The sequence below is a fragment of the Varanus komodoensis genome, unplaced genomic scaffold (genome assembly GCF_004798865.1).
Source record: "Varanus komodoensis strain SLA01 unplaced genomic scaffold, ASM479886v1 scaffold19, whole genome shotgun sequence".
Taxonomy (NCBI): Eukaryota; Metazoa; Chordata; class Lepidosauria; order Squamata; family Varanidae; genus Varanus; species Varanus komodoensis.
In genome coordinates this window covers 13,855,219-13,875,925 of record NW_025335550.1, presented here as the reverse complement: position 1 = coordinate 13,875,925, position 20,707 = coordinate 13,855,219, and the positions used below count along the sequence as shown (strand labels likewise).

General features: G+C 42.7%; 1 protein-coding gene across 1 annotated transcript in view; it reads left to right on the top strand.

Annotated features, from left to right (window-relative positions):
• Positions 1-20,707, top strand: part of FREM1 (FRAS1 related extracellular matrix 1) — a 76,304-nt gene that overhangs the window by 36,163 nt on the left and 19,434 nt on the right. Inside the window, exons 17-25 of the mRNA XM_044428113.1 lie at positions 2,060-2,245; positions 3,300-3,496; positions 5,299-5,524; positions 8,113-8,257; positions 11,570-11,715; positions 13,226-13,417; positions 14,064-14,328; positions 19,097-19,511; positions 19,930-20,131. Of these exons, the coding sequence (XP_044284048.1) occupies positions 2,060-2,245; positions 3,300-3,496; positions 5,299-5,524; positions 8,113-8,257; positions 11,570-11,715; positions 13,226-13,417; positions 14,064-14,328; positions 19,097-19,511; positions 19,930-20,131 (1,974 nt within the window). The remainder of the gene's footprint in view (positions 1-2,059; positions 2,246-3,299; positions 3,497-5,298; positions 5,525-8,112; positions 8,258-11,569; positions 11,716-13,225; positions 13,418-14,063; positions 14,329-19,096; positions 19,512-19,929; positions 20,132-20,707) is intronic.

Sequence of the window (20,707 nt, the reverse complement as noted above, 5' to 3'; positions counted from 1 at the left end):
GCCCCTTTCATTAAAACCTTCTTACCAAGGAGTAGCCTAGGAGAAAACCTAGTAGTTTTTACTTGCAAGGTGGTGGTATCTTTTCAAGGCTGGAATTACCATTAGGCAGAGCAATGAATGAGGTGTCATGAAAAGACAAAGGACTGATACTGGTTTAATGTATGAATGTTGTACTTGTGCTGCAAAGAAACGGGAACATGGTCGATGTTGTATTACAGATGTCGGAATAGCTCAGTTGGCCTCAGGCATTTGGCAGCTTTGCTTCAGACAGCAAAGTATTTGGGGGAGGAAGACATTAACAAATGGGGCACATACCCTTGGAGCCTGAGGTGGAACAATCTACAAGGTAGACTGGTGAGCCAGTGTGATGTGGTGGTTAGAGTGGACTGGAGATCTGGACTCTAGTCCTGACTTGGCCACAAGGCTCACTGGGTGACTTTAGGTTAGTCACTCACTCAGCCTTCTTCACAGGGCTTTTGTTGCAAGCATAACTATAGGGTGGAGGAGAACCTTGGAAGATGCCTTTAGTTCCTCACAAGAGGAAAAACGGTGGAACAGAAATGCAATGTAACAATGGTAGTAATAATACTCTGTGACCTTAGGATGCCATTACAGTAAAACCTTGGATTGCGAGCGTAATTCGTTCCAGAAACATGCTTGTAATCCAAAGCACTTGTATATCAGAGCGAATTGCCCCATAAGGTTCAATGTAAATAAGGTTACTGTATTTTTCCGTCTATAACACGCCCCCATGTAGAGGACGCCCCCCCCCACTTTTCCTAACGATTTGCAGCGAGCAGGCTGCTGCCCCCCCGCACCACTTTGCCACCCCCCCTGCACACCTTTGCCCCCGTGTGCGCTACTGTGCCAGTCTCCCCCCTTCCCGAGCATGCCCCCCGTTTATAAGATGCACCTCCATTTTTAGCTAAAAGTTTTAAAGAAAAAGTAGCATTTTATACACGGAAAAATATCGTAATCTGTTCTGTAACTTTTTTTTAATCACAAAAATTTGAAGGCATGCTCAGGGGGGAGGCAAGGGTATTAATTGTACTGCAAGACATTGCTTGTTTATTAAGTTAAATTTTAGAAAAACTCTTTGCTCATCTTGCAAACACTCGCAGACCAAGTTACTCACAATCCAAGGTTTTACTGTACTTTGTCCTGTTCCATTCATACAGCAGGCTAAAGATAAGGAAATTAACACTAATTTAGGATAACTTTAAAGCAGGGTTTCTTTTAAAGAAAAGGAAACTGATGAATGATTAGGATTATACTGTATGATCTGTTAGGACAATGCTGAACTATTCATTTTAAGTAATTACTTTAAAAGCACTTAATGTTTCTGGGCACTATACAAAGATTGCAAAAACCATAGGCTTGACTTTTTAAAGTGTTTCAGAAAGAAAGTTAAGTGGATATCCCATAATGAAACATGGCTGCTAAAGAACATGGGACCTCTTGTGGGTCAGACCCACATGGGCCGTGATTCTTGAATGCCTGAACTACATTTTCCTCAGCCAGGCATCGTGCCCACTCTGTAGCGTCGCAGTTCTAATAAACATTTCTTTACAACTGGCTGCCATTACACAAGACAAAGCTATTTTGCCAGTATTGTATGCATGTTCACCGCTTTTCAAAAATGTATGTATGAGTAAGTTTGTGATTTGCTGTCTATCACCCAACCAATGTTCTGGAAATGAAGCATTGTCCCAGCAGGGAAATTAAGCACTGATGCATAAAAAATGGTTCATTATGAGGAATTCATAACAGCTCTCAGGCAATTAATGCTGTGACAAACAGAGGTAACAACCGATCTTGAGCAGCACATCAACCATACTTAATAGCTTATCGCCAAAATTGTTTTGAAAGTGTTCCCCCCACCCCCACCCTTTGCTCACTTGGTGACAAAAGAGTCCTTGGTGTGACTGGCAAACAAACAGGCCAAATGGTTGAAATTATGGCTTTTCCGGCCAGCTCTCCACTGCCTGCCTCGAGCATGAAATATCCCTGCAATTCAAGACGCTGCTGTAGCTCTGTTCATTGTACCATTTGCTTGCAGGTGCCATGTTTGTTGTGGACGAAGGCTCCTCAGCTGCCATTACAGTTAACCATCTGTATGCTACTGATCCAGACACCGAAGCGGACAACTTAGAGTTTATTTTAGCTTCTCCTCCCCAGTTTGGGTACATAGAAAATATATTGCCTTCTCCTGGCTTTGAGAAAAGCAACATGGGAATAAGTATAGGTATGTGGGTGTGATGGTGAAGAGCAACTCGTCTTTAAAGCCAAGAATGTTGTCACTTCTTAGTCATCTATGGTGCATTTTAGAACATTAGGCTTGTATGTAGCTCCAGCAGTGCAGAACCTCAGTACTGAGTCCCCCTCCAGGGGTCCCCCAGAAGGCCAGACCCCCTTCCCTTGTCTCTGCTTTTTCTACCACCCATCAATCACCCCCCTCCTTTTTTTTGGTGCAGCTTTTCTCTACTCTAAAATGTTAATACATCTCTCCTAAGGCTTAGTTACTGACTGCAAATCCTTAACATTAAAATATATTTTTAGTAGTTTTTTTCCTGCCTTTTTGCATTCAGTCCTGCCCATCACTGGAATGTTGCCCATGAGATTTAGGGCAAAATGGAGTTTGATCCTCAGAGGTTCAACAAGCTTGATATATTTGTTGAAGTTGTAATCTGTGCTAGTTTTGATTGTGGAGTTTAATGTATTGTATTTTCTTTTAATCTGTAAATTGCCTATGGTTATACCCAATGTTATGCTACTGGAAAAATGACAAGAGTTGGATTCCATTAGTGGTTGCACAAGGGCAGGCAGAACTTGTGCAAACAGCAAGCCCATTGAAAGTGCAGAGGAAATGGGGTTTCTGTATGCAGTAGAAGGTTTGTGCTAGTGGAATCAAAACCATCTGATGCAACCACTGGAGAGAATTGTCTGTGAGCTTAGGGAGATAATTCTTATTACCACTGTTGTTGTTATAAAATAGCAGCTGACAGACTCTTAACAATAGGGTCCCTCTGATTTATGCAGGTAGCTTCCTGCATCCATCCATCATTAGAACTGGCGCTGGATTTGGAAGGGTTTGCTGTACCTCTAGTAAATACCTAGGCCCGGACACACTATCAACTCACACTTGCGTAAATGTGTCAGATGCATTTTAGCATAGATAATTTTGCTTTTCTGTGACAGCTTTAATGAAGCAAATGTATACACTATTAGCTTATAGCAGTGTTAGCTGAGAAAACAAAACATGGATTTCTGGTAACTTGTCATTTTTTTCAAATGTCTAGCCTCATTTCAGTTAAAAAATGTGAAGGCCCTGCACATAAACTACGTCCAGAGCAGGCACAAGAGGACTGAACCAACCACAGACCAATTTATGCTGTATGCCACTGATGGGAAACGTCGTTCAATGGAGACACCATTTTATATCTTAATCAACCCAGCAAATGATGAAGTCCCAGAATTCATAGCAAGGAATATTACAGTAAGGAAGGAAATACAGAGTCTGCTAAAATACAACACAGCTGCTCTCTACCCTGTATTTCTCCCCCAGAATAACCCAATACCTTTCATCTTGCATGCTTGTTCATTCAACCAAGTTCAAGGAAACCTGTGTACTACACAACTGTTTGGAGTGAACAGTCCTATAGCCCTAGATGGTGTTGCAGGGGCCACAGGGTGTTTTGGATGCCCAGCTTTTGGAGCTGAGAATTGGAGCACTGACTGCCCTGCCCCACACAGCCAGTGTGGAGGGAACCATGCAGGCTATTCTGCACGGTCAGGAAAGCAACCTTAGAAAGGAGGTGTTTTGGAGGGAGGCAACGTGAGGGCAGGAGACTGGAGGCTGGGAAATGAGGGCTCTGAAGCAGCTCCAGCCTCTTTACCTCAGCCTCTGAAGTGCCCATCTAACAAAATATGCAAGGTAGGAGGACGGTGAGGCAAAGATCCCCTTCCATCATCTTCCTACTCTGTGTAGGATGCCTGTAAGCCTCCAAGTGTGGTGGCTTACAGCCATCACCATAGGACTGTGTCCTGAATGTCTGTCTTGGGCCTCTGGTCTTGTTGCAGGCCTCACCACGTCCTTGTCCTCTGCCTCCACCTCCCATCACCTTCCGCCCCTTGCACATGAGGGTCTGACCTCCCCTCCTCTGCTGTGCTCCTCTCCCATTCCCAAGAAGGCCAAGTGGCAATTATATTTGCCCCCTCTCTGGGAAGGGAAGGGAAGGGAAGGGAAGGGAAGGGCCAGTGACAAGAGCTTGGGCCTGCTTTGACGGCCCTTCAAACCTGGCAAAGCATCCCATCCCATCAGCCCCTCCTGCATTTGTGCACCCCCCCACAAACATCATCAATAGCATCTATATGTTGTTTTCTTGTTCAGCATCTCGCCTTGGCTTGCTTCCCATTTTTCCACTTTTTAACTGTCTTTCTCATTCTTCTGTCCACCTTTGCTAACTTTTATCTTCCTTTTACCTGTTTCAGTCATTTTCTCAAACTGTAGTCTTTTCACACACACACACACACACACACACACAAACACACACACAGAGGTTGGAGTTGTTTACCACATTTTCTTAATTTCTCTCAGGTAAGCACTGCATAATTTCTGTCTGCATTTGTAAAAGATAGGGCTGGGCCTTAAGACAAGCGGGAAGAGCTTATAGAAGGGGTGTAGAACTACTTTCAGCCTGAGCACTGAATTCCATTTTAGAGAAGCTCTAAGGATCTTCATTCTAGTGGTGGGGGAGGCCAAAAGCAAAAGGGGGTGGAGCCAGAATGAGAGCTATTCCAGTTTATTTAATCCCAAAGTTCTTACTAGCAGTAACCAAACCTTCTAGAATAGGGAATATACACACAAAAGCTGGGAAATCACCAAACGCCCTTTGGAGAAAGGGATGGGGCCAGAGGAAGGCCACATTTTTTGGGGGGCACCCAAGATGGCTGGATTGGAATCCCCAAGCGGGCCTGAAGCCTTGGCTTGTGTGTGTTAGTTCATGGACCTTCACCAGCTGTTGTCTGCAGGTGCAAGCAAACTGTCAAGAAGCTGGTTTATTTGTGATCCCTTGTAATGGCAGCACCCGGGATACCTGCTTTTTGGCCAGTAATTCAGGCTCTTGTAATGTTCCTTAAAAGTGGGAAGAGAGACTTTTGCATCACAAATTGATGCAAATCAATTTGCAACTATTTATCAGTGAGTATTTATTGGATGGGCTGCTTTAGGGTGGGAATGCCAGTTCATATCATCCTGTTCTGCAAATAATCAGCATTTCCCTTCCTTCGGCTATTCAGGTGCAAGAGGGCCAGATGAAAGAACTGGATCCATCTGTAATCAACGCTGTTGATCTGGATGTACCACAAGATATGTTGATATTTACTGTTGTGCAACAACCCCGACATGGACTCCTTGTTAATGGGATGTATGGCAATAATATTGTCCGCTACAAACAAGCAATGAATGGCCACCAGCATCATGAACTTCCTGTGCATGAATTCTCCATGGAGCTTTTGAAAAATGGTAAGTGTCCCTCTGCCTTCTACTGGACTGTTTCTTCTGTGGATCAATTACTGCCAGATAGTGCAACAATAAGAACTATTTTTATTTCTCAACCTGATTCAGAGGCTGCCTTATTTATCTGCTTGGGAATAGCAGATTAAAACTGTAATACTATGCACAAGAGTGTGAGTAAGTCTTGTCTGATTTAGTAGGGGTTTTTCTAAGTAAGGATGCATCGCATATGTCTAGACACACTTTCCTAGGAATATTGCTGAGTAAATGTGCATAGAATTTAAATTTATGTTCCACCTTTTAGAACATTTCCTGATGAGGCAGCTTATATAAATTATTTTATGACAGTATAAAAATATCATAATAAAAAAACCTAAATGATGGTTGCATTGTAAATTGACTTGTGCATTTTCTAGCTGTTTAAATGGAGTTAACTATGAGCAAAAGGGATTTGGGACTGAATACCCCCCTTGCAAGGCTAAAAAATTTGGGGAATTTAAGTAATAAGTGCCTGGGATAGGCACATGAAGAAGGGCTATAAAATTATGGAGAACATGGAGAAAGTGAATAGACAGGTTCTTCTATCTCACTTATAATGCTATAGCACAAGGCCATCCAATGATACTGAATGGGAGGAGCTTAAGAACATAACGTGTGACATTTTCTGCCATGACAAGTTGTGATGAACCACTAGTTTGGATGATTTTAGGAGGGAATTAGAGAATTTAATGGAATATCAGGCTATTATTGGCATTTAGTCATGAGGGTTATGTGTGGCCTACGGTTTCAGAGGCACCAGCAGTACAACAGAAGTAGAATGTGAAGACTCATGTGTTGATTCTGGGCTTCCCAAAGGAATCTAGTCAGCTTTTATAGGAAATGTATATTGTGGGGTCTTTTTTCTGATCCAGCAGGGCTCATTGTATAATGTCATGTAGGTTCATAGACCCATGGAGTTGGATGGGCCAAAGGGCCATCAGGTCCAACCCCTGTTCAGTGTAGGGTTCTCAAGTTAAATTATCCCTCTCAGATAGCTGCCCAGTGCATCTTGAATGCCTCTAGTGTGGGAGAGCCCACAACATCCTAGACTAATTGGTTCTGTTATCATACTGCTCTGTCAGGAAATTTTTCCTAAAATCTAGCCAGAATCTGACTTCCTGTAACTTAAACCCATTATTCTGATGATCAAGAAGAGATTGTGTACTTCTTCTTTGTCCTCTTTCAAGTACCTGTAGCATGCTATCATATCACCCCTCAGTCTTCTCTTCTTCAGGCTAAACATCTCCAGTTATTTCAATTCCTCCTCACAGGGCTTTGTTTCCAGCCCCTGGATTATCCTTGTTGCCCTCTTGTGAACCCTCTCCAGCTTGTCTGCATCTTTCTTGAACTGTGGTGCCCAGAAATGGACACAGTACTCCAGATGAGACCTAACCAGTGCTGAGTAAAGGGGAACTAGTATTTCATGGGATTTGGAAGTGATACTTCTATTAAATGTAGCCTAAAATAGCATTTGTCCATTTTGTAGTCGCAGCACAGCATTGACTCATATTCAGCTTGTGATCTACAAAAATTCCAAGATCCTTCTCACTTGCTATATTGCTGAGCCAAGTATTTTGGATATAGTAATGATGCAACTGGTTTCTTTTTCCTAGGTGCAGAGCTTGGCATTTGTTCCTATTGAACTTCATTATGTTGTTCTGTGCACCAACCTATCAAGAGCACCATTCATGTATATACTGCCCTATAGCTATGGCTATCTAGGCAGTTAACAAAAGTTTAAATTTAACAAAAGGTTTAAACACACAAACATCAGGACAGCTTTAGCCTTTCTCTAGTCATCTGGCACTTCCCCTGTCCTCCACGATTTTTTCAAAATAATAGACAGAGGTTCTGAAAGTTCTTCCACTGGCTTCTTTATGACTAGGATGTAGTTCATTGAGCCCTGGAGGTTTGAACTCATTCAACCCAATTAGATGATACTTGACCATTTGCTTATCAAGCTGCCATCCTGCTCCTTCAGTTTACCCTGAAGTAAGGACCACTAAGTTCTATGATGTCATGGATATCACCCCCCCCCCCATTGGATGGCAGCCACTTCCAGTGTTGCACCAGATAGATAACATCAGAAGTCCCTGCCAAGTTGGACACATCTACCTGGGAACTCCTCCCAATCTTTCAATAAGTAGCATGAGAGAATCAGAACTATGGCAATTATTTGTAAGAGTGTTAATTACAGAAGCTGCACATTTTAATGTTAAGAGGGATGGGAGGCAAATAGAAGTCCACTCTTTGGAACCAAGCAGATTGTTTAGAAAGGAGCTTTATGACTCGAGCAGGCCACAAGCATGTTCTTGAGACAATGGGGTGCTGAAGGATTAATAAAGAGCTGATCTTCTAAGGCTTATCCCATTCCAGTTGAAACACCGTGGTGGTGACCAGCAGAAATGTGGAGGGTCGGAGGGACTACAGAAACGGAGGGAGATGCCATGAAAGCAATTTTGAGAAAACCGGATTCATTCCCCCCTCCCACCCTCTCTCTCTCTCTCTCTCTCTCTTTCTCTCTCTCTCGTTACCATCCCCTTCACCTCACCTTCTAGGAATGAGGCTGATGTATATGCATGATGACTCCGACAGCCTAGCTGATGGTTTTTCAATCCTGCTATCAGATGGGAAACATAAAGTGTCGAAAACCATTTCAGTAGAGGTCATTCCAGTTAATGATGAGAAACCAGTGCTGAGCAAGTAAGCCACATGTTCCTGTTCCAAATTGGTAGATGTGATCTGACAAGACGATTCGGCAGTGATTGAAACAGCAAATTAGTGATTTATAGAGCTTGTCTTGCGTAAATAACCACAATGCCGTACAATGTATCACAAGATGACAGTCTGTTATGAGCAAACTAGCCAGATCTGAATCAGAAATGACAGTGAACATAGCTATGCATCTTGTATGCATATATTCAACTTATATACACGTATGCAAATATTATGTACACATTCAACAAGTACACAATCTGGACTTCTTTTGGAAAGTGATTTCAATGCAACCACGATCTTTGCACACCCTCTGCTGGTCATTCCATACTTGGAAGCAGACTTTTTCCCTGTTGCATTTTGCTATCAGCACCAAAGCAGATGAGAACTATTTCTTGTGCCATCTAGACTAGATATTTTACAACTTAATTGCAATAAAGGGTCACTAACTGTACAGAAAATACAGACTAAAAACCTCCCAAACAGCATTTTTCCACAAATGGTCTCTTTGCAGAATGAATGGTGGAAATTGCCATAATCACTAATGGAAGTTAGTAATACAAAAAACGGGAAGATCGAGTGATGGGGATGGGGGGACTTGGGAGTAGGGATGTTTGGCCTCCCCATTACTAGCCTCAACATTGAATGAATTTGGCTTTTTGAGTGTTCCAGGTGTGTGCTGAAAAGCCTTGTGGATTTCTTTTTTGTGCATTAAGTGCAAACACTATTAAAAAGACGTCCCTGTAATCCCCCCTTTTCTTGCAAGTACCTCCACAGCCCACATTTCCCAAGCCAGTAACCAAAACTGTTGCTGCTATGCACCATGGAGAAGGGGCAACAGAAGACCCGCCTCCACGCAGGACAGGTGTTGTAAGACCTTCCCTAGGTTGCCGACTAGCACACAGCCCCTTCTGCCTTTGAAAGGGGCACCCTGCTGCCTTCTGTCCTCCTGCTCTGAGGTAAGGTTTCCTCTTAGGGAGAGTAACAGGAGATCTGTCGCAAAAGACAGCAGGTGGCTGAGAAGTAGAACTGTTAGGGAAATCCACAATGGATTCCGTTGAATCTGGATTTCTATGAACCTGACCTGCAAATTCTGCAGAAAAACAGTTTCTCCTGCATTGTATGGATTTGGCAGAGTTGCAGACTGGTTTTCTTCTTTTGAAGAATGATTTGCGCAACTGTCTACTTGCATTAATGTGCAGCTCTGCAAGTAAAATGAACGTCGTATGTCCTGTCCCTCAGGTCCCATTTCAATGATGAGTAGAGGATGGTATGAAGGACTCGTGCCATTCTGCAAAACACAGATGGAATGGATTTAACAGAATTTAGATAGCCCTACACATGGGCACCTTTTTAAAAAACTGGCCCAAGCTGAAGGGCAGCCGATTTGAGTTTGCCAGAGGGGGAATCATACTTTGGACTTCTTAATACAAGGCATTTTGTGTGTTCATAGCCCTTCACTCGTGGAAGTTGGTGGGTCCTTAACATGACATTTCCATTCTTGAAGGACCCCACATTTTACAGCCATTTTGCAGCTTTTTAAAATGAGCATGGATAAGTGAGATATTAAATTTTAAAGGTGCAACAAACTGGAATAAAGGCTTGTGTAATTTAGCAAAACCAAAACCCTGGAGGAAAAACCTATGGGTATAGGACACTCTCTTTCTCCCACAAAGAAAATGGAAAAAGAAGCCTCCATGAAGCACCGGTTAAACACTTCCTGTAGAGAAGTCCCTGGAGCTTTCACCATTCACCATTCCTAGGTGGGATAGAAAGGAAAAAAACCCTATCTTTGTGATCTGTTTTATCAAAAGGGCATTTATGGAGGAGAGTTCTAGTCCATAAATGGTAGAGCAGGTTCTCTGAATGCTAAAGATGCCAGGTTGTGGTACGTAGTTGTTCTTGTAGGCAAGGTTTATACTTGTTTGCAAAATTTCAGGGAACAGTTGTAGTAGCAGCAGATTTGAGGGTACCTATGGCAATTTCAACAGCAGCAATAGGGACATAGCCTCCAGTAGATTCTGGGAATGGGCACTGGGGCCTCATGAACCCCAAGGAGTTGCCCCACCACACAGTAATATGTGGGGTGCTCTCCTCTCACTGCCTCTGCCCTTGTGTCTTTAACACAGAAATTAAATAGGCCAAGTTCTTTCCCCACTACTTATATCCATGTCTGGAAAAGCGTCAGCTGCTGGTGCATCTCTTAGGCTACCTATAAGCACACGGCCAGATGACCCTGTTCACATGCCGGCTCCCTTTCCACCAACATGCTGCAATAAGCTAATGTGGCTCTCTCTTACCTTTGGGTGCAATCCTGCACATGATAAGGCAGACTTGAATGTGATGAAACTGCCCACTATGCGATATTCCATGCCAACAATAGCCTGATGCTCTGCATTTTTAATCAGAAACAAGGAAACTTATACCCAATTAGTTTGTTGCGACGTGCCATTGAAGTTGTCTCCAGCATATGGAGACCTATGAATGAAAGCCCGTCAAAGCCCCCTCAGCTCTTGTAAATTCAAGACTGTGGTTTCCTTTATGGAGGAATCCATCTCCTCATCATCATCATCTGCCTTCAACTTTCCCTAGCCTGATTGTCTTTCTCCAGTGATTCTTGCCATCTCACTCATCCTATGTGCCTAAAGTATGACAGCTTCAATTTTGTCATTTTCGCTTCCAGGGAAAGTTCTGGATTGATTTGTTCTAGGACCAACCTATTTGTCTTTTGGCTTGTCCAAGGTTTTCATAAAGTTCTCCCTTAATGTGAACTTTTGACACATCTATTTTTTCCGCTCAGCTTTCCTCGCAGTCCAGCTTTCACTAGTACTCACAGCTGAATTGTGCGTATTTATACTGCCTATTTGCTGTGTGAGAGAAAGAAGGGGAAATGTAGCATCAAGCCCCTCTCTTAGTCAAAAGCAGGTACATGTGGATAAATGCTGACTTTCTAGAAAAGGACCTAGCGGAACCAAAAGCATATCCTTCTTAGCTCCCACGAGAATCCCACACAACGCACTAGGGAAGAAAGGGAGAAGGAGTCTGTGTTCTTCCGTTATTCCTTATGCTGCTGTACATGAATTGGTCCATAATTTAAAATCTCAGTTTTATTTTTGGGTCTCACCTGTATTATAAAAATGAAGCCTTACTTGCCTGGATTTGAAGAGTGAGTGTGTGTGTGTGTGAGAAAGTGGGGGTGTGTTCTTTTAGTAACTTTTCATGCCATTATCTTGGTGATTATTCTCTATTAACCAACAGCACCAGCAGTTCTTTGTTTGTTTGTTTGTTTGTTTGTTGCAGGAAGGGTAAGATAGAGGTGACTATGGGGGAAGCCAAAATTATTTCTAGTGCTGTTCTGTCAGCTGAAGATAAAGACACCCCTAGGGAACAAATTTATTATTTATTTCAGAGAATCCCAGAAAATGGACATCTCCAGCTCAAGGTCAGTATTTGTATTTCAACAAAACAAAATAAAATATTGGAAATGGAGATCTCAGCCTTCTTGAGTTAGAATTGAGTGAGCATAATCCTTCTGTTTCTCAAATGCCTCTCATGGGCTTGAAACACACTGCAGTGGCTAAGATAATTTCCATCCTGATCCTTGGAACAAACCAGTGGTGGATGTCCTGTTTGCATTAGAGGAATGTTTGTCATCAGAGTTCAGTCAGGAGAAGTGTGTGTGTGTGTGCGCACGGGCATGTGTGTATGTGTGTGTGAGGGGGAAAGAGTGAGAAAGCATTTGTCCTGGAGATATACCACAATATTCTTTTTATTCTCTGTGTGCTTAATATGCATCACTGCTTGTGTTCTTGGATTCACATATTTGATATGCCTATAATGAGTAAAGGCTATGAACAGAGAACACATCCGGGGGCAAATTGATGGAGTAAATGGTAGTGGATCATCTTTAGATTTATTTGAGTGGAGTTATTTTTTTGGGCCCCTTTCAGTCTGGCCTTGGCACTGAAACTGCTTTGATTATCCTGGTGGATGACTAGTACCAGATGGAGAGAAGGAGAGAGAACAACCTGTTTGATTCTGCTAGAATTCTTAGTAGCTTTTGTTACTATCAACTATAGTATCCCCTTGAAGCAGCTGCATGAGGTGGGAGTTGCGGGCATTGTGCTATGAAGCTTCCTCACCTTCCTGGAGAACCAGTTTTCAAGAGCAGCATGGGTAAACATCTGACTGGACCTGTGCTGCTTGCACTGCAGAGTTCCACCAAGTTCCGCATGCTCCTTAATAGCTATGTGAATATGCTCTAGGAAGTCATTTGGAGTGCTGGGATGAGGTCTCATCAGTAGGAAGATGACGTGCAGACCTATCTCTGCCTTCCATTTCAGGAGAAACACTGTAGGAGCTGGACTAGTGTCTGGAAGCAGTAATGGGTTGCATAAGGGTCAATGGACAGCATAAGGGTCACTGACAAGATGAAGGTGCTGTTAAGAGTCAGTTCCCAAGTCAAGGAATTGAGTAGAAAGGATATGCTGCGTAGGGCTGCCCTCTTCATTAAGCAGGAGGTGCATAGCTCCTAGACACAGTCGTCACAGGAAGACCAAGTCGTCACAATAGATAGGATGCATCTGCTTAGCTCAGGCTGGTTCACCAGCGATGGCCTTTCTGGACACAAGAGAACCTGGCCACCAGGACCCGTGCCTTAGTATCCCCAAGACTGCAATACTATGATATGCTCTACATTGGGCTGCCATGGATGATGGCTCAGAGGCTTCAGCTGGTGCCAAAGGTTCCTACTCAATTACCGATGGGCAGGGTGCGACATATATAGGTAGGCTCACATTGCACATATTTTCCACCATGTGCTGCTTCTTGCCTTCAGCACCTTCTTTAAGGGTTATTGATGTTGACTTGTAACAAACGAACAAACAAGCACAAGAAAAAACTTCTGAATTATAAATGGAATTTCATGTATTTAGTGCTTTTTTTTTTTCTAGGTAGACCACGACTGGGTGACACTTCATAATGGGATGAAGTGTACCCAGGACCACATAGATATGAACTCTCTGAGATATTTACACACTGGATCGCTTGGCTCGACGGGACAAGACAGTTTTGTGTTTCATTTGTGGGATGGGAACAATAGATCTCCAGATGTGATTTTCCCTATTACAATTAAGGATATGGAAAAGGGTAATTCTATTTTTGATTGTATGTTCACTGTATTTCTTCATTCTAACCATTGGTTCATACTAGTGAACTTCTCCACATGATTTTGTATGTGCCTCCAGATTGTGCAGAACTGGAAACTCTTGCCATCACAGCAACTGATGAGAAAAGTGCAGTCATGGCCATACTGATGGTTGCTAGCCCCCATCCTATGTACAGACATGACTAAACCATGGGTTCAGATTCTGGGTTGTGTCTCCCACAACAGTCCACAGTTCTGGATTCACGTGCCATGGAGAACAACTGAGGGACTGGATATCTCTGGGCGCAGTGCAGTGGATAGTGCAGTGGAAGCAGGCAAGAGGGCAGGATCCTGCATGCTCATTCATCCCCTTGCACTCCCAAACATCCCATGTTTCTTTAATTATTGTTTGGTTGATTCTTTTGTTGTGTGTCAGGTGGATCCTTGTGTGTCCTGCCCATTGTTCCTAGCATGAGGATAAAGAATGCAGATCACTTTTTTAAAAATAACATCATGAATTTCCTATTTAAAGCCATGCATTATAAGCATAAGATGCAAACATTTAGCTGTCCAGAAGTGGAAAGAATGTTAGGAAAGACTTAGAGAATATTATTAATAATTTTGTGCTGTGTCTGACGTATCCTGTAGGAAACATTGCTGTTTTTATGAAGCCCCTCACTGTGTTGAATGGTGACCGAGGCCTCTTGACAACTGACATCCTTCTTGCAATTGATGGCACTGAAAAACCTGAGGAGCTCCTCTATGTGATAACTTCCCCACCTCAGTATGGACAGATTGAGTATGTCAGCTATCCTGGAGCTGCCATTACAAGTTTCAGCCAAATGGATGTGGCAAGCCAGGTGGTTTGCTATGTCCACCATAGCAAGGCAACTTCTCCCAAAGATAAGTTCAGGTAAGCAATGAAGAACCCATGTTTTACTTATTAATTTAGCAGCAAAATTGATCGAACAATGGGAAAAGAAGGTATCGTCAATATTTAAATGGTAAATGTTGGTACATTACTGTCCTTTTGGCACGGCACACAAGATCTTTGGTTGAACTAAGGTAAGGATGGTATGGGTGATTGGATGGTTCACCACCATCTATAGGTCATAGTTGACATTCTGGTGTGGTTTAAGGTATACTGTTGTCAATGACAGGAATGTGCAGCATTGGTGGATTGTGTGTTGACATTTTAATCCTCTCCTAAAAGCACTGATTAAAATTATGGCTTCATTGATCCCATTGGGTATTATTTTTCAAGAGGAGGAGAAACAAGGTGAGATTCACTAATGCAGATAAGGTGTTCTAGGCAGGAAAACTACTTTTCTGGATGGAGACTTAAACTCATTGTAGAGAGCATGCAGGACCAAAACAAACAGGCAGCCTGTTAAGCTGTTGTAAACAAAGGAGTTGTGTGCTTCCCGGAACCAGCCCTGATCAGCAGCAGCATTCTGGAACAGCTGAAGGTTCTGAACAGTTTTAAAAGGCAGCCCAACACAGAGCATGTTAATAATATGTCATTGTCAGAACAACACTTACTCTCATGCTGGGGACAATGTTCTGTGTCTGAACGGCATACCCTGGCATCAGCCATTTAAAGGGAACATATAGAAGTCAAGCCAATGTTACATCTGCTTTGCAGATGGGCACAGGAGAAGGCAAAGTCAATGATATTAATAGTACAGGAGCTCATTTGACATTTCAGCTCTGAACTTAGAAGCAGGTCCAAGCATGAAGCCTCTTTACTTCCAAGGAATAGGGTTGTGTTATTATTTTCCTATTTCATGGAAAAGCATGGAAACCTTGATAGTGGTGGAATCAGACAGTGTATCTTTCCCTCTTAACCGAGCTTGAATGTCGGAAAAGTAGAAGTTTGGTTTTTAAATCTGAAATGACTCCTGTTGAAAGATACTCATCTTGATTCAGGTGACACAGTTAAGATGGTTCTTCTGCAATATTAAATTTATATTCCATGTTGTTCTGAGAGGTATTTTCAGTTCAGTTATTCTAGTGAGATACTTTAACACAATTGGAATCCCTTAACTTGCTGATTGGCTGGTTAAAAAGCAGGATGGCTAATTAATAAAACAAATCTGTATCTATTGACAGTTCGGTATCAATTTGCTCTCCTCATCTGTGATATTCTCTTTTTAATTGATTAGTAAGCTTGTTAAAAGCCAGATAGAGAACGTACAACAAGTTTTTGTACCCCTTTATCTAAGAATGTATGTGTGTTCACGTTCAGCTAGAGATACCACTTTGAGTACTAATGTGCACATACCTGAGCTAGAGATACACATACCTGAAGTTAAATGCTGTGACATTGCATGTAGATGTGCTCAGTGCCTTACGCCCAGGCCAGACACTCATTGTCAGGGTATTTTAATGAAACGAAGATATATGTGTCTGTTTTAATCATTGTGAATGATGTTCCTGGCTGTTAGTATTTGGCAAAGTATTTGGTTATACACTGAGATATAAATACTGTGGCAGATTATTAAAAAATAAAACACCAAGGGCTGGTGACATTTAATTAAATGGGGGGTTTAAATGATCAGATTTTTACCGTGCGTTAAGGCACTTTATTCCATCATAAACCTCCCAGCATTGTTTGATGCCGCTGGCCTGGAAGAGGGATTTGGCACTGCTTGCTTTGGACAGATGATTTCAAGTGATTAACAATCTGACATCAGACGCTGGCAGCAGGATGCTAAAAGAACATGCTAATGTCTTCCATTTTGACATGGTGGATCAGTTTTGTAATGAGCTGGCGCAATTTCTGATTCCATTTTTATATTTTAAATGCCATGACAGATGGTAAGTTCTGCAGCCAGCTCTATTGCCATGAACTGCAAAAAGCATGAAAACCTTGGTAATGGTGAAATCAGGCCATGTGACTTGCCCTCCTGACTAAGCTTGAGTGTTGTCCCCTCACATTTCATCAGAGAGATGAGAATGTTGGCTGCTTTCCATTCCTGGGGAAACATGGAGCCGAGCTAAGCATGAAATAAACAGCATGCTGGAGCATAGGAGCATGGTATGTCCTTAAAATAACAACCTCATTGTCTGGAGGAACCTAGCAAAGCACACCATTTGCATGGTAATGATGAGTCTTCCTCTGAAAGTTAAAGCACAGACTATCTATCTTCATGTCCTGAGCTGTTTGCTGAATTGCTCTTGCCTAGTTAGGGTTCAGACTGATGTCTCCATGGGCTTTTCCAAAGTGGGAATCTAATAATTACTTAGCATTAATATTTTTGCACCCTTGACCAGAGCTGGCCCATTTCAATAAGCAGTACAAGAAATTATCAAAGGAAGCAGAAGAGCAGAGGATGTCTTCAAGGGAGAATCCACCTCACAGGCCGTTGAACAGCGTGGTCTGAATCACAGTACAACTTTCCTTTCCAACTACTGTTTTTGTTGGTCACTCCAGACAAGTAAATGGAGTTAAAATCCATTCCATTCACTCCATTTGCTTGCTTGGAATAAGGAACAGGAGCTGCAGTCAGAAAACCCTTTCAGGAGAAAGTATAGTTCACTTTCTCCAGCTGGGGAGTGAGTAGAATTAATTTTTGCCTAAGGTTAGGAAAGCAATTTGACAGCTTGGCCCTACCATTGACTAATATCTTCTAGAGGACCTACTCACCTATTACTTGAAATGGCAAAGATCATCTCTCTCTCTCTCTCTCTCTCTCTCTCTCTCTCTCTCTCTCTCTCTCTCTCACACACACACACACACACACACACACACAGAGAGAGAGAGAGAGAGAGAGAGAGAGAGAGAGAGAGAGAGAGAGAGAACATGAATTTGTATAAAATGCTTGTATGCCAATGTATACTCACACATTTATTTAATGCAATATAAATAGGAAAGCAATACTTCTAATCATGGTGGTGAAGATTATGGCCCAGTAGTATGACTGCTCAGTTTGCTGTCCAGCTGTGAAGTGCTGATAGGCAACGTCAAGACTGCTGGCGCCATCCTTCTCTTTGTACTCTTTTGCATTTTTCAACTAGACAGCCCTTCAAACAGAAGATACTCTCAGATTTAGAACTGTTCTCTCTAAACTAGGATACCTTGCCACCATAGTGCTTTCCTCCTTCACCCCAACATCCCCACACTGTCCTTTGATAGCTACATCTTTTTTTCTCATTCCAGTCGAAGATCTGATATAACTAAATTGTTGACAGGGCATCCATTTTGCCATTGGCGCAACTGTTAGGTCAGTGCAGACAGCTGCTGCACTGTTCCCAGATGGGAGTAGTGCCCTCCAGTAACTATATTTCTTACTCCTATAAAGTATCTGGCCTGCCTGTTCTCGTTCCCATCTGTTTGATGGCATCATGCCTACACACAAGTTCCTCAATTTCTAATCATCAGTTGAAGTGAAAGTTTATTAGGATAGTACCCTGAATATCAGCAGTTTCTCTGGCCAGGAGGTCACAAACCCTATTGCTGAAGGTTGTTAAACATCAGGCATGGAACCTCAAAGGTTTCAAAATGTTTCTGACCTCAAGCGTTTTAGGACTGACCTTTCAGCTTACTTTACTGCTAAGGTGAAGCAAATGATCCAACTATTCATTGCTTATGTAGCTGAACCGAAAGGCCGTAGCTTAATGTAAATCTCACTTAGGATTTCAGCTCATTTCAAAGGCACTCAGATTGCTGGGCTGGCCCATACCTTTGACCTTGAAGGCCTGGCACCTCTTAGAATCAACAGTATAGGGTGAGAGGGGCCATTGACCAACATCATGGCATCCAACTTGCAGGAATGTGAAGATCTGGAGTTAACATAATATTTCAGTGGATCATTTGAAATGATGTGTGGCAAAAGTAAAGTACATGCTGAATGCTTTAATTAATAGTCCTACTACTGATGGGTGATGCCACTGAAAAATAAATGCCTGCAGCAAATTCCTGCTTGCTGGGACTGAATAGATGGAGCATATCTTGCTGACTTCACTGTTTCCCCATCCATTTCAAAGCCCAACCTAACATTCCACTTGTAACAGGGCCGGGATACATCACAGACCACCACTTCCCATATAAGCTCACCCAGGTTTTAAAGTTCTCACCTGAATCCCTTCTGTGAGTTCCTAGGCAGTCTCTGAAGAGTGATGGCTTGCAGTGGGGCCTTCTCTGTTGGTGCCTAGCCTCCAACACCTGCTCCTTAGGGAAGCTTGCATGGGTCTGACTTTGTTTTCTTTTTGGCACCAGGTGATGCCTCGCTTATTCACCCAGTCGGTTTAATGCTGCATACCTGAAAAATGATATCTACTGTATATGCTTAAAATAAATTAGTATTGCCCCAACACTTTGCTGTGTGCAATCAAAAAGAAGAATAACAGAATACTGAATTGTGGGTATAACAAACTGTTACATACTGTTGAACTGTTGTAAACCCCCCAGAATTTTATCTAATGGCCAGTACAAAAATAAATAAATACCCCATCCCATCCCATCCTATCCTATGGTGGTAGGTCTGGTCATAAAACATTTGAATGCTGTGTCTAAGTTTCAGTCTGCTACTGGTCAACCCATTCTAGCAGTGATGGGCTCTTGTTGTGTATTGCAAAGGAATAGGCAAGCCCTTTAGTAAAGGTGTCTGTTATATTTCATTCCAGTAGATGGTGAAACACGAACACATGCTGAAGACTGCCTTGCCTCTTTTTGCCAGATTCATCATCAGCAACGGGTTAAGAACTAAACAAGGAGAGTGTGAGATCGTCTTGGAGACAGTAGATGCAGCTCTACCCACAGTAGTCAAGAACAAGGGCTTAACATTATTTGAAGGTGGCATGGCACTCATTACTCCAGATGTGCTGCAGCTTTCAGACCTGGACACGGCTCCACAAAACCTTTCCTTTGTCCTCGCACAGCTGCCACTGTATGGCCAACTTCTCAACAGCAAGTCTGGGCGATGGCAGCAACGCTTCAGCCAACATGATGTGGACACTGGAAACGTTGCCTATCGACATGGAGGAGGAGATGCTCAGATGGACAGATTTACATTTGTGGTCACAGATGGAGTGAACCAAGGCTTCATCGTGAATGGCAAGGTTGAAGTAGAGCCTGCGGCGTTCATCATTCAGGCAAGTCCCACACACATACGATCCCATCTGGCTTTCCCACCAACCTCCATACCTGATGCATCAGCCTGAGAACATGCGTTGTGCCATCCTGGAACTGTGACTAGATGTACACTCCCACAACTCTCTTTTATGTGCCACTCCCTTTCGCATGACTCTTATGTGAAGGGGGCACTTCATCTCTCATTTAGAGGGGCTTGTTTCAGTGCATCTTCCTCCACATTGGGTTATACATGTGTCATGCTTTGGTTTTCGTAAGTTCACTATACGTATTTTGAGATTAAGCTCCTCTGTTTTGATTGAGATGGTCCAATGTTTACTTTCACAAGGTAAAGCTGGGGTCTTCCCATCATCAATATCTAGCTTACTACTAATTAATTGTAGTGTTTAGTAATAGTAATAATGGTATTTTTCATCTCAGGTGAACAAGCGAGCAAAATCAGCCCCAGAAATCATTCACTTTCGTTGTGCTTCAGATGTGGAGCTTCTGAAAAATGGCAACTATGGTATTTACATTACTGTACGATCACTGAAGGCATCAGATTGTGATACAGTTGATGATCAGATTATTTTTAAAATTTTACGAGGCCCTCAGTATGGTTACTTGCAAAATACAACAACAGGTATTGTGCCATTTCATCTTTTTAATATAGCACACACTATCCTACATTGGGTAGAATTGCATCTTGTACCTCTAACTAAGGATGAAAGTACAGACCATGTTGTATGTAGGGGGTGCAGCTGTTTCTAATTGCTTTGCCACTTTAGTGTAACCTTGCAAGGCCCTGATCTGGATCAGAACCAGTACACACCTTCCACTCCACTGTTTTCCCCCTTAAATCACCATCACCCATATGCAGGGGCTAAAGAAAGAAAGAGAAAGCAATAACTCCATTGGCACGCTCTGTCTTTTTGCAGCCTCTGTAGGTGTGATTGTGTTGGGGTAGCATAATACCAGCTACCCATACACATTGTTCCCAGATCCCACATGCTTACACTAAAAATACATTTTAAAACTTAGGATGATTTGCATGCCATGAGCTAATGCCATTTAGTAGTAAGTAGGCTTGCTGTTAAGGGACTGCAGGTGGCGCAGTGGTTTAAACCGCTGTGCTGCTGTGCTGGTAGATCGAAAGGTCACTGGTTTGTGCACTTTGGTGTTTAGTCATGCCGGCCACATGACCACGGAGACTGTCTGC